At 40.1% G+C, this 13148-nt stretch overlaps 1 protein-coding gene across 1 annotated transcript; it reads right to left on the bottom strand.

Moving 5' to 3' along the window:
• Window positions 1-748: 748 nt before the first annotated feature.
• GZMK (granzyme K) lies at window positions 749-11086 on the bottom strand. The gene is made up of 5 exons (XM_025388464.1): window positions 10951-11086; window positions 10529-10676; window positions 4753-4903; window positions 3707-3976; window positions 749-1550 (listed from the first exon to the last, which is right to left on the bottom strand). The coding sequence occupies exons 1-5, from the start codon at window positions 11012-11014 to the stop codon at window positions 1389-1391; spliced, it is 795 nt and encodes a 264-aa protein (XP_025244249.1). The 5' UTR covers window positions 11015-11086; the 3' UTR covers window positions 749-1388.
• Window positions 11087-13148: the final 2062 nt, after the last annotated feature.

Raw genomic sequence — 13148 nt, 5'->3', positions numbered from 1 at the left:
CTCCTCCTCCTTCTCCTTCTCCTTCTTCTTCTTCTCCTTCTTCTTCTTCTTCTTCTTTCTTCCGAAATCTTGCTCTGTTGTCCAGGCTGGAGTGCAGTGGCACAATCTCAGCTCACTGCAAGCTCCACCTCCCAGGTTCACGCCATTCTCTTGCCTCAGCCTCCCGAGTAGCTGGAACTACAGGCGCCCGCCACCACACCCGGCTAATTTTTGTATTTTTTAGTAGAGACAGGGTTTCACTGTGTTAGCCAGGATTGTCTGGATCTCCTCACCTCATGATAACGCCCGCCTTGGCCTCCCAAAATGCTAGGATTACAGGTGTTAGCCACCATGCCAGGCCGTCACAGTGTCCTTTTTTTGGAAAAGAAGGACCGTGGAAAAAAGTTCTCTCTAGTTTTAGTTCCAGTACCAGCGGTCCTACTTCTCGGTAAACAATTTATTTTTATTTCCTGGACACTGTAATTCTTATAATTGATTGTGTTGCTCTTTCTTGCATTGGCCAAAGCATACAGTCAAATGTGAATCCTTCTAGCAAATGTATAGAAAGAAACTTGTGGCACTATCAGTACCATGTGACTACTTAGCCTTCATCTTCTCTTTCTTACTCTCATTTCCCCATTGTCCCAATACTTTCATCAATTTGTTTTTAATTCTGCATTTTGTTTTGTTGCAGGTGTTTTTGTACATTGCTTTAAGTCCTTTCTAGAACAAAATATGACATATATAAATAAAAAATACTGTCCAAACATTTGTATAAGCTGCTTGCTTGAATTGGGATATTTATATTTATGATTTATATTTAAAAAATACAAACTCATAGAAGCTTAGAGTAGAATCGGGTTGCCAGAGGATGGGAGTGGTGGGGAAATAGGGAGCTGCTATTCAACTGGCATGAAGTTTAATTTATAGGAGATGAAGCAGTTCTAGAGATCTGCACTGCAAGATCATGCCTATAGTTAACAATAATGTATCGCACCCTTAAACATTTGTTGAAAGGGCCTATCTCATGTTTAATGTTATCACAACAATGAAAACAACCCAACAACTTAGGATGATCCAGCAGAAGTCACACCTGGTTGAAGGTGGTACCATTACTGTTTTGTTCAGTGAACTTATTGCCCTTTGGGGAGTGTGGGTGGAATGGGGGTAGATATTACTTCATGTGATAAAAGACAAACAGAGAGTCTTCTAAATTTTATTTAGAATAAAACCAGCATGGTAGAAATACATCAGTGATACAAGAGAAAAAGAACTTGATTCCTTAATAAAATGACTTACAAGTACAAAAATGGACCCCATCTTGTGTTCTGCTTTACTTACATCCAACTCTAACCTGTGAGCATATTAGGAAAAAAGAAGCAAGTGCATCCAAGAAAATCATTTGTAACTTAATTTGTATGAGGTGGGGCAAGGTTGCTTTTGATCCAAGTCTGGTATTTCTTGTTTAGCAGGGTGTAGATTCCAGGCTTTTTGGCAACACCACATTCATGACCTCCAGAGACTATGGCATGGAAGACACCTTTACAAATCAAGGGGCCCCCTGAATCACCCTGGAAAGAAGAAAAAGGGAAAATATGTGGTGAGAAGCTGTTGGAATTTTTTTTTTTAAGCACCAACTGTTGATTGTTCAAAGGAGTATTATCTGGGTCGTTGCTTTCTTTATGTCCTGGAGAGTGTCTGACACTGCCTTTTACTCGTTATAGGTTCTCTATATGCCTCTCTCTGTCTAGGACTATGTTTCTGCCTACTTGCTTCTCTGTTTATGTCTCTAACTATGACTATGACTATGCCTCTGCCTCTGTCTCGGTGTCCATGTCCTTGTCTCTGTTTTGTCCCTATCTATGTCTACTTTCATCTGGGAATCAATGACTATTGACTATTTATTAAAGAATGGATAAGGTTTTAAATAATCCATTGAAATAAAATAATCTTTTAAAGTTGTATATTTCATTTTGATGCTCATAGACCTAAAATCAAATTGCTATTGAGAGTAGCAGAAAAGAGCAATGTATTGTAGTAAATGTCTTGATGGCAGGAATTATATGTTCTCTGTTACTTATTTATTTTTTTGCATCCTCATATGGTTGGACATAGTGCTATGTATATGTACCACACTTAGTAAATACTTAGTGAATGAGATGATTTTTGAAGACTCACTCTAACAGCAAAACATGTAACTAAATTCTATCAAGTGAAGGGAAAGAGCTATAGAGGGGATGGCATGGTCTTTTAATGAAGAGCTGGCTTCTTTGAAGACCAGCCTTTCTCTTTGCTAATGTTCACATTGCAAACTGCAGTGCCTTGTACTTTGGTCAACCATGATAACAGATGTTTAGGAGGGTGATGGTCTTGGGTACTGCAGATGCAAAAGACATTTGAAGTCATCATATCCTCTTCCTCAATAATACTTAATATAGTATGAAATGAATACTGTATTCTAATTTTTTAAAAAATTAGTAATTCATTTGTACTATATATTAGTATAGTTCATATAAACATGAACACCTATTTTTTTTCTTTACCATCTCAGTAAACAAAAGATTTTGAAAAATATAATGACTCTTGTTCCTTTTTTTCTTTTAAGACAGGATCTCATTTTGTCACACAGGCTGGAATGCAGTGGCAAGATCTCGGCTCACTTCAGCCTCAACCTCCTGGGCTCAGGTGATCCTCCCACCTCAGCCTCCTGAGTAGGTGGGACTACAGGCGTATGCCACCATGCCCGGCTAATTTTTGTATTTTTTGTAGAGACAGGTTTTCACCATGTTGCCCAGGCTGGTCTCAAACTCCTGAGTTCAAGAGATCCACCCACCTTGGCCTCCCAAAGTGCTGGGATTACAGGTGTGAGCCACTGTGCCCGGCCTTTTGTTTCTTTTTGTTAGTCAGCAGTATGGTCTGAATGTTTGATTCCTCCGAATTCATATGTTGCAATCCTCACTCCCAAGGTGAGGGTATTAGGAGGTGGGGCAAGGTGAGGGTATTAGGAGGTGGGGCCTTTGGGAGGTGATTAGGTCATGGAGGTGAAGGCTTCATAAATGAGATTAGTTCCCTTATTAAAGAGGCCTAAGAGAGACGCCTCACCCCATCTACCATGTGAGATTAGAGTGAAAAGAAGCCGTTTATGAACCAGAAAGTAGGCCCTCCCCAGACACCAAATGTGCTAGTGCCTTGATCTTGATCTTGAACACAATAAAGTTCTGTTATTTATAAGCCACCGAGTTTATGGTATTTTGTGGTGGCAGCCCAAACAGATGAAGACAGTCAGTCAGCATTACTTATGAAACACATACTGTATATTTGAGCTTTTTGCATTTGAGTCTTATAAGACCTCCTTATTGATTAATCCGCAAGGTGGTTCTTTAAATAAGTTATCTTCTAATCACCACTAGTGACTTCAGGGTTGGTAGACTTTCTAAGGAGGATAACACCTCTCATAGGAAGCCTGTAAGAGTTGTCAGATATAGTCTATTATCCTGATTAACAAACATTTAGTGGGTGCTTATGAAGCATTGGGGAAGTTTTTACAATCCATTCACATTGGTAGATGAAAAAGAATAGAGAATGCTGTGCAGGAATGGAGAGAAAGTGTTTAGAATTGTGGTTTTGTATTCTCTATGCCCCTCCCTCCTCCTCAGTGTCAGTGAGCAATGGAAGCTTGGCTACTGTACAGCGCTCCGAGATGCCTGTTTAAAAGAGAGATTCTTACCTTACAGGAATCCTTCTGGCCTTTGGCATCTCCTGCACAGACCATGTCTTTGGTGATAAAAGGGTCGCGATTGTAGTAACTTTGGCTGTTGCAAAGTTTTCGACTTAGGACAGTAACAGTGACTTCTCGCAGGGTATCAGAAGGTCTTAAGAAATCTGGGTCGGTGGCTCCCCAGCCAGTAACCTCGCATTTGGTTCCAGATCTAAGATAGTTTTTGGATCTTACGTGGAGCAGCTTGACATGTTTATTGAGTTTTGCGGCTGTTTGAAGCTGACAGATTGATAAAAGATTGAATTATTTCTTTCCCAGTAGTATTCTGATGCTAGCCTGTGCGTTGTATGTGTGGTCTCCGTCTTAGGCAGGCGTCCCTGTTCTGGAATCTACTTTGGTGGTGGCCTGCAGCTGCATTTGTGGTTGTTGCTTTTCTGACCATGCTCTCTACTCCCCGAGGAGCTCACTGAGGCTTGGGGAGGGAGCTTATAGACAGCAGGAATTTTGTCCAGTCTCGAGCAAACTGGCCTTTGCCCTGCACTGGATGGTTTTGTGTGGAATAACATCCATAGGTCATGACTTTGAGGGCTGGGCTGCTTCCTGCTGGATAGGACCCTTGAGTATGGTCTAGACCAAGTTTGGACTAGACTAAGTGTGGTCTAGACTAAGTTGTAACTCGCTGCTGAGCCTCTGAAGTCACTTGGTTGGCTCTGTTGTATAAACAACTGTTGTATTTTTTACTTGCTAATGAGAAAAGCATTTGGGAGAAAAGCTTTCAGTGTGGATCCTTGGGCTTTGTAAGATGTTCCCCTCCTACATATGTGAGTATCAGAGTTGCTTTTCCTTGTATAAACGCAGCCCTGATACATTTGTGATAAATTCTTGTTTCTTTCAAGGCAGTATATGGAATAACATGGGCCCTTATAAAATAGATCATAATCACCTCAAACATGGGGTGGGTGCTAACAAAATGCTTTTGTGCAGGTGATTAACTAATTGAGCCACCCTGTATAAAAATGTTGACAAAATAGACGGAAGGCAATGCTGCTACCTACCTTAACCAGCATAATATCATTTGATTGAGGATCTGATGTAAATCTTGGGAATGGTATAAATTTTTTAATCTCCAATGTTTGTTTGGAGGCCTCATTCTTTGAGAGAGAGTGTGCTCCTAAAACCACAGTGGGAGACTGGCCTTTGGTAAACCTAAAAAAAGCAAAGAGAATGAAAGCAGCAGAATGATTCCCAAATCCCCCAGTGGGGAGTAGTGATGGTGGAGAGGGTTATATACATAGAGAAACAAGGGCTATCTCCAAGGTAAACTGCTTAAGATTAGGTGGAGTGACAAAGGTCTTAGAGGACCCCAGCATGAATTGATATTAAGGGCCAAATGACTTGCCCTTAATCCCATCCCAAACCAATTCCCTGGAATTGCAAAAGAATATCAGAACTTGTATCCAACTGGGGAAGGAAAAGGAGTGAAATCCTAATTGACTTAGATCAAGTTTAAAACAAAATTGTGTTCATTTATGTAAAAATAAAGGAAATTATATTTCATGAGTTTGTTGTTTGAGATTTACACCAACTACCATTAAAATTTTTTTATTGTGGTAAAATATACATAACAAAATTTACCTTTTTAACCATTCTTAAATGTACAGTTTGGTGGTATGAAGGACATGTATATTGTTATTCATCCACCACTATCATCTCCAGAACCCCAGAACGTTTTTATCTTCCCAACATTAGGTGTTTTAATAATTAAGGTAGCCAGGTGCAGTGGCTCACGCCTGTAATCCCAGCCACTGGGGAGACTGAGGTGGGAGGATCATTTGAGGCCAGGAGTTTGAGAGCAGCCTGGGCAACATAGTGACACCCCAATCTCTAAAAAAATATTAAGGGGCACAGTGGTGCATATTGGGCACGGTGGTGCATGCCTATAGTCCCAGCTGTTTGAGACGCTGAAGCAGGAGGGATTGCCTGAGCCCAGGAGCTGGAGGCTGAAGTGTCACAGCCTAGATGACAGAACAAGGCCCCATCTCTTAAAAACAAACAAACAAACAAACAAGCAAACACCACGAAGACCCCCACCCTACACTTGCTCACCCACATGCCTAGACCTCATCTCAGGTCAATGTGGGGAAGTAAGGCCCATTACATGGCAGTCAGATATGTCAATTTGTCCTGTCCCCTCAATTAGAACAAAGATTTGGACAAGAAAGGAAAACTTTCCTCAAGGGAAGAAAATAGTGCTAATTTGAAATGAAGATACTTTAAAGTTAGTAGTCATTCCATCAGGGAGATTTATAGGGTACGAACTGGTGAGTCAGGTGAAGAAATAGATTTGTTTTTTGGCTTTTTTTTGACCTTTTTTTTTGAGACGGAGTCTTGTTCTGTTACCCAGGCTGGAGTTCAGTGGCATGATCTCGGCTCACAGCAATCTCTGCCTCCCAGATCAAGCGATTCTCCTGCCTCAGCCTCTCAAGAGGCTGGGACTACAGGTGTGTGCCACCACGCCTGGCTAATTCTTGTAGTTTTAGTAAAGACAGGGTTTCGCCATGTTGGCCAGGATGGTCTCGATCTCCTGACCTCAGGTGATCTACTGGCCTCAGCCTCCCAAAGTGCTGGGATTACAAGTGTGAGTCTCTGTGCTCGGCAGGTTTGTTTTTTACATCTCTGGTCATACACAGTTCTAGTACCAGTGTTACAACAGTGCCACAATTGACCAGATTTACTCTTTGTTGGATAAAATTACATTTACAGCAGTGATAAAGTAGAAATAATTTTTAGAGATTTTGGCAGTACCGTAGAGCCATTTGTATACTACAGATATATTCCATTACAGTGTCTGTCTTTATGAAGCCCACCTCAGATCTTTTAATTGTATTTGTTTATGTGTAACTATTTCTTTTGTACTTGAAAAAGCTACCAAAGTAGATTGCAGTAAAAACACACATACTCATGCATACAGGTTAATAAAGATTCATAAAAGTTACAAAGAGCACAGAAACATACAAAAAAAAGGAAGACATGATTGTTTCAGATTTGGAAAATGAGCAAATGCCTGTGGTGGAGTGGGTTTGCTTATGGCAGAGCTGTGACCGCCTGGAATATGGCAGAGCTGTGACCGCCTGGAATGACCACTTTTTGGTTTGTACCAAAAGAGGTTATTTTTATTTATTTTGGGAATTCCAGCTCTATTTGTTGAAAAGTTTGCCTATTGCAAAATCAGGATGGGGTGGAAATTTCTCATAGGATGTGGACTGGATTTCCTAGGATTGATTTGAATTTGAATTCAAATTCAACATACCCACTAAACCCAAAACTTTGTAGGAGAAGGGTGACAAAAATCTTCAGGATGAATGCTCTAACAGAAAGGTGGGCACGTGCCTAAATGACTCACACAAAGAAGGCCGTGAAGTACAAATGAGAGGTATGGAAGGTGGATTTTCACTAAGGGAGGGGTGCTGAAAAAATGTCTGTTTTTTTTTCATCTTTTACTAATTTCCTCGGCGAGTTATTGCCTTTGAAATGTTTTGGTTATTTTTGTCTCCACTGGGATGTGTTAAGACCAAAAACAACCCAAGCAGACCATTATTCCTTCTGAACTTTCAATTTCTAGATATCCTTCAACTGTAATCTGTGCTACTGAGGTCAAGTTTTCTGCCCACGGGATACCTGGAATTACTTGAGTTCTAGGATCCCACCTCCTTAGCTAAACTGAAGTCTGAATTCACACAAAGGAGAAGTGATAATACCAGTGTTTTTGAGTTGCACAATACAGTGTTTCCCCAAGTGCAGTCTTCAGACTTGCTTCAGAATCACCTGGAGGTATTGGCTTAAAATGTGGTTTCCTGAGTCCCACCCTGAACTTTCCTGGAAGAGAATCATATATGGAGCAGAACTACAGTGGGGCTTATAGTAGGTCTGCTGAAGATATCTGTAAACATTGTCTCAACTGAGCCTAACAACAACCTTTCTCAGGGCTGGTAAAGCTGATGGGCTGTGTATTCATTACCAGTAAAATATTGTTCTCTGACTGGTCCAAGGTGACACACCTCATAAATAGGGGAATCAGGATCCAAATTTGGCTTTTGGTGACTCCCAGTCCAGTGCTCTTTCCTCAATCCCTCTTTGAACCCCGTGCCAACCCCCTTGAAGCCTCTTCTTTTCTCTGCCAGCCTGCCTGGACGCTTAGCAGTGTTTCTGTTTAGACCCACCCCTTGAGGTCTGGCAGCAAAGGCAGGGTGCCTATGTCTTGGAGATTTCTCTTGCCTAAGAGAGAGGGAGAAGAACTTGGCTGTCAGACAGGGAGGTCTTCCCAGTCTTATCTCGTCAACATCAGATTAGTTCCTTGGTTATTACCATGAAAGGCACAGATAATTGTATAACAGTACTCGATAACATCTATTAAGTTCTTTGTGTTCTGTGTTAAGCATTTTACAAAGCTTCCCTCATTTAAACCTAACAACAGCGTGGTGAGATAGGTATTATGATAATCTCCATTTTAGAGATGAAGAAATTGAGGTTCAGGTAAGCGAATAAACTTGAGGACCTTTGCCTCCAGGAGGCAAATCCAGGCAGGATTAAAGCTCATTTGGCTTGAATCTAGAGCCTGAACATTGAACCATTTTGTTTCAGGAGCCTTGAGCATTTGAGATGGAGTGAGGCCGTGTGGAAGGGGCTGTGGAAGGTTCCCATCTAACACCTTGCTAGGCAGGTTGGGGCAGGGGGAAGTGCTCTGTGAGGGGGTCTGGGAGAGAATCAGGAGAACAGGGTATAACAGCTGGTGAGAGTTTTGCTTCTGGTACGTTAAAATGATGAAAATAAGTTTGTACAGGACATTTTAATCAATTTCCTTTTATATTTGACATGGCAACTAATAAAGGGGCCAGGATACTGAGGGAGGAGCTGTGTGGATGGCTGGTGAGAAGGGATCACTCCCAGGTTTGACCTTCTTCACAATTTTGCTGAGAGAGAGGCTTGGGGCAAACTATTCCCACAGGATACTGGGGAGTACATTTGTGGGAAGCCACCATTGAGCTATTTCGTAAATATTTTGAATTTCATAAAGCTTAATATTTTTCCAACCACCGATCTGCCTACTTTTTACACCCAAGTGTCCTGTAGAGGAAACGCGTTCTACATATTTTGGAGTTCTTTATACCCCAGCCATTTAAAATGATATTTAGCAATAGTTTGTTTTAAGAAAAAAAAAAAAGAAAAAAAAAAAAAAAACAACCTCTAAGACCTCTCTCCATTGTTTTTTTTATAATCTCTTTCCCCAGTTTGGGAATCCACTTCTCGTGACTCAAATCCACTTGACAAAATTTAAAATTCAACTTAGTAATATTATTTAACTTCCTATAACACTTTATGGCTAGTGAAACACTTTTTCATACACCATGTTTCAGGCCTAGTCAAAGAAAGAAAGAAAGAAAGAAAGATCTTTAAACGTATTTCTTTCTTTCCATCCAATGTTTGTTGAACATTTAAAAGTCAAGCTCTCTGTCTGGGGAGGTTATAGACCATTTGAATGTGTATCATGAGCATATTTGAAGATGTGCATATTTTGCATTAAATGAACATTTACTGACAGTTCCCCACTCTGTCTCTCTCATCTCGCGGGGGCAAGTGCCCTGGAGAAGAGAGAAGTGATGGGGATGAGAGTGTGATTTCTATGAGGGCAAGAACCCCATGTAAATGAAGTAACCATATTAAATTGGAAATCAGTGGGTTGCTATTTAGAGATAGCAGAAGGTCTCCCTGTCTGCAGGCTTCAAAACTTCAATTTGTGATCAAACAGTTCCATTTAAATGGGGCAATCAGACAAAACCCCCAAAGCATGGAAAAGTAAATCAATTGAGTTGTTCTGTTTAGATATAGACAATGCCTGGAGAGCAAACCATGACAGCTAAGAGAGATCTTTAAGTGAAAGAAAAGGAGAAGGCTCCATTTCAGCTTATTAGGCAAGAAACATAAGGAAACATACACACAAACAAAAAACAAAACCAAAAACCCCAAGCAAACAAACAAAACAACAAACACCAAATTAGTTTTCTACTGGCATTTCCTTTTGTGATGGTTGCAGCATCCCAAGAGGGGTTTTGTGCTTTATTAGCTGAAGTAAGAGAATCCTACGCCAAAATGGACTTTGGGAGGTTTTACTCTGTCTTCAGAAAAGCTTTCATTCTAAGTATCCGAGAAAATAAATCTCTCATTATCTTTCTCTTTTTAGAAGTCATCAATAACTTGTTTTTTTTTTTTTTTCCACCTAGGAAAGTTGTAAGTGGTGAGTAGCTACTGTTAGGAGTGGCAAAGTAGGCTTCTCATGTGTATAATACTAATGATAATAGCTGCAATTTTTTTGTGCTTACTAAATGTGCCAAGCATGCTAAAATACTTAACAGAAACAGATACTATTCTCAAACCCCACAAAGCAGGTATGATATTATTATTACCCCTTTGTAAAATGGGGAAGCTCAGAGCACAGAGCAAGCTCTGGTTGTCTGATTTCCTCTTGAGCAGTGGATCTAACAAGGTCAAGAATACTGTTGCTTCAAATATTACCGTTACTGTGTTCCCTGCATTATACAGAGGACTTGAATTTGTCTAACATCTTGCCTGGGAAAAGCAGCTCAGTTCTCTCTGAAAAGGAAAACCCAGGCCAGAAAGCATGGATGTGGAAGAAGGTAAGTAAACGCCACCAGTTGGTCAGTGACCACAGAAACTAATTGTAGGTCAAATTCTCACTCAGGAGAGGTAAGCTTCTCTTATAGCTATAATACGTTGCAGAAAAAACACATGCCTGGAAAAGTGTGGCGGACTTACGGATATTGGCAGTGGGCCGCTGTCAGCACCCACTGTGGATCAATCAGAACACCTCCACAAACGTGATGTCCGCCATACTGGATGGAGGCCATAAATGGCCTGGAGTGAGGTGACACTTCTTTCCCTCCAATAATTTCCATATTGAAACCTACAAAAGTAGACCAAAAGATTTCACACAAAAGATCTAAACAGACTGTTTCATGTAATTCTTCCAATGACAGGCACTATATTATTTTCAAAGCTTAAAGAACAACAATAACCCTACCTAAAAGCTACAATAATTTTACTGATGAAAAATTTGTATAATACATTACAGTTCAGAAAGATAGGAATGATTGTGAAAATAATTTTCATCTATAATATAACAATATGGTCAGTAGAAATTCATTTAAAGTTTACATGTAGATATAGGAGATACTTACACACAGGAGTCATATAAGCCCCAGCTATTAGGAAAAACAGAGAAAAGGAAGAAAACTTAGTCATTTTAAAGACTTAGATTTAAGAAGCCCAGATGAAATGCTTTGATTGTGTGATGAAGGAAGAAGATTCTGAAGACTGCGTTTGGTTCTTGCAAGTTTTGACTTTCTCACCACGAGTGCTCTAGGGGTAAGATTGTTTTCACACCTAGGTGTAAACGTTATGTATCAGTTTGGGGACTTTCAGGTCTGTGCTTTTAGCACTTTTTTGTTTTGTATTGTTTTGAGATGCAGTCTCCCTCTGTCACCCAGGCTGGAGTGCAGTGGCGCGATCTCGGCTCACTGCAGGCTCTGCCTCCCGGGTTCACGCTATTCTCCTGCCTCAGCCTCCCGAGTAGATGGGACTGACTACCTGTGCCCACCATCACGCCCAGCTAATTGCTTTTAGCACTTTTTTGGGAGAGGTATGTGGGCCATAAAGAACTCCTATCTGGGGATACCATCTGTAATATCTGTATCAGAGTACTTATGTTATAAATAAAATTTATACTATATATGTATATAATATTTATAAATGAAAAATATCCATGCAGTAAGAATGTAATGAAGTTTCAGACAGAGTTCAAAGATGTCCATTGCTCTCAAGCAATACTTACTATTTTTCCTGGCACAAAATGGTGCCTATCGTATTTCATTCTTCTCTCTTTTTCATTTGAACATAGATATGGTTACCTCACAATGTGGCTTAGCTAAAGCCTGAGCATCATCTAGAGAAAGCCAAATGTTTTGCAGCAAACATCCCTACTCATGTCGTTTTTCTAAGTTTGCCCAAATTTGGTTAAATTTTAGTTACATTTTTGTGAGATTTCATAATGTTATTAAAGGTGAGCATTGGCAACTATTTTTGATTCAGAGTCTCTCTTTTACTCATTTTTAATTGAAAATGGCTGTATGCTTTTCCAGGGACTTAATAATAATGTCTTTTAAAAATAAAGAACTGCATTTTGTACTTCTCCCCAGAGCAGATGACAATGCATTGCCAGGCCTTCAATACAAAAGGTATTAGACTCAAGATTCTACAAGATTCTGTTTGTACCAGACACTGATCAGCAGTGTAAATATAAAATGAATACAAATAGATCACGCACCAGATTGCCAACCACTTCCTAGAAATACTGATCAACATTTGCATTACATCAGCAGATCTTTCTTTTAAGATGTATGCATTCTGTCTTCCATTCATTTTAGAAAGGAGAATTAAAATCCAGAGCTTTTATGCTCAGCATATTGCAAGAGATTCCTATCACATTGTTTTCTAGCACAGAAAGTAGGAATAATAATAATTAATATTATATATTATACATTATAACTTAATATATAAGTAAAATGCCTTAAGTTGTTTCCAAAATTCTTTTTAGGTGATCATTTATGGTTTCATTTCTATGTCTTTGAGGAAAGCAGGACAACTATTATATTTATGTTACAATGGAAGAAATAAGTTCCAAGAGGCTGAGTAATTTGCCCAAGGCAACACAGCTTATGACCTAGACCAGATCACCTGCCTGACCTCCCTGTATGTTAACTTGCATGTGAATGAGTACCCTGCCAGAACACACAATTTTATAAAAAGCCTGCTTCCCTTGTACAGGGATGTAGCAACAGTAAAGCCTTCTACATATTAAACGGAATGAACAAAACCAATGCAGAGCAGTGACTTCCTGCCAGAGAGAGCAGAAGGTGAGATAAGGAGGAGCCAGGTTAAGAAAAACCACAAGCTTAATAAACCAAACTTATTACTCCCACTCGAATGTCCCTGTGAATTTTCAAGTCATTTTTGTCACTGTTGATGTGCCCTGGATGGCTTTACTGTGTGCCACTGTTCCACATTGGAAGGCGGACAGGATGGCGTCTGTTCCCTGCTACATCCCAGTGATGCTGGGATCATAAGGAAGATGGTGTGTGACAGGTAGAAGTCATCTGAACTCTAAGGAAGAAATAAATTGTAAAGGACAAAGCTTTGTGTGTGTGTGTGTGTATGTGTGTGTGTGTGTGTGGTGGGGGAAATGGGAATGGTTACAAACATCTCTCAGCTGCTTATTTCTGAGGAGTAAGGACTACAGTCCACATAGCATTGTACAAATTACTGAACGTTTTTAGCTGTATTTCCAGGGAAGTGGTTGTCCTTAGTCTTGTTTTATGGA

Source organism: Theropithecus gelada, chromosome 6 (assembly GCF_003255815.1).
Source record: "Theropithecus gelada isolate Dixy chromosome 6, Tgel_1.0, whole genome shotgun sequence".
Classification (NCBI taxonomy): domain Eukaryota; kingdom Metazoa; phylum Chordata; class Mammalia; order Primates; family Cercopithecidae; genus Theropithecus; species Theropithecus gelada.
The sequence above is the reverse complement of the archived record's forward strand: the minus strand, read 5'-3'. Positions and strand labels throughout refer to the sequence as shown.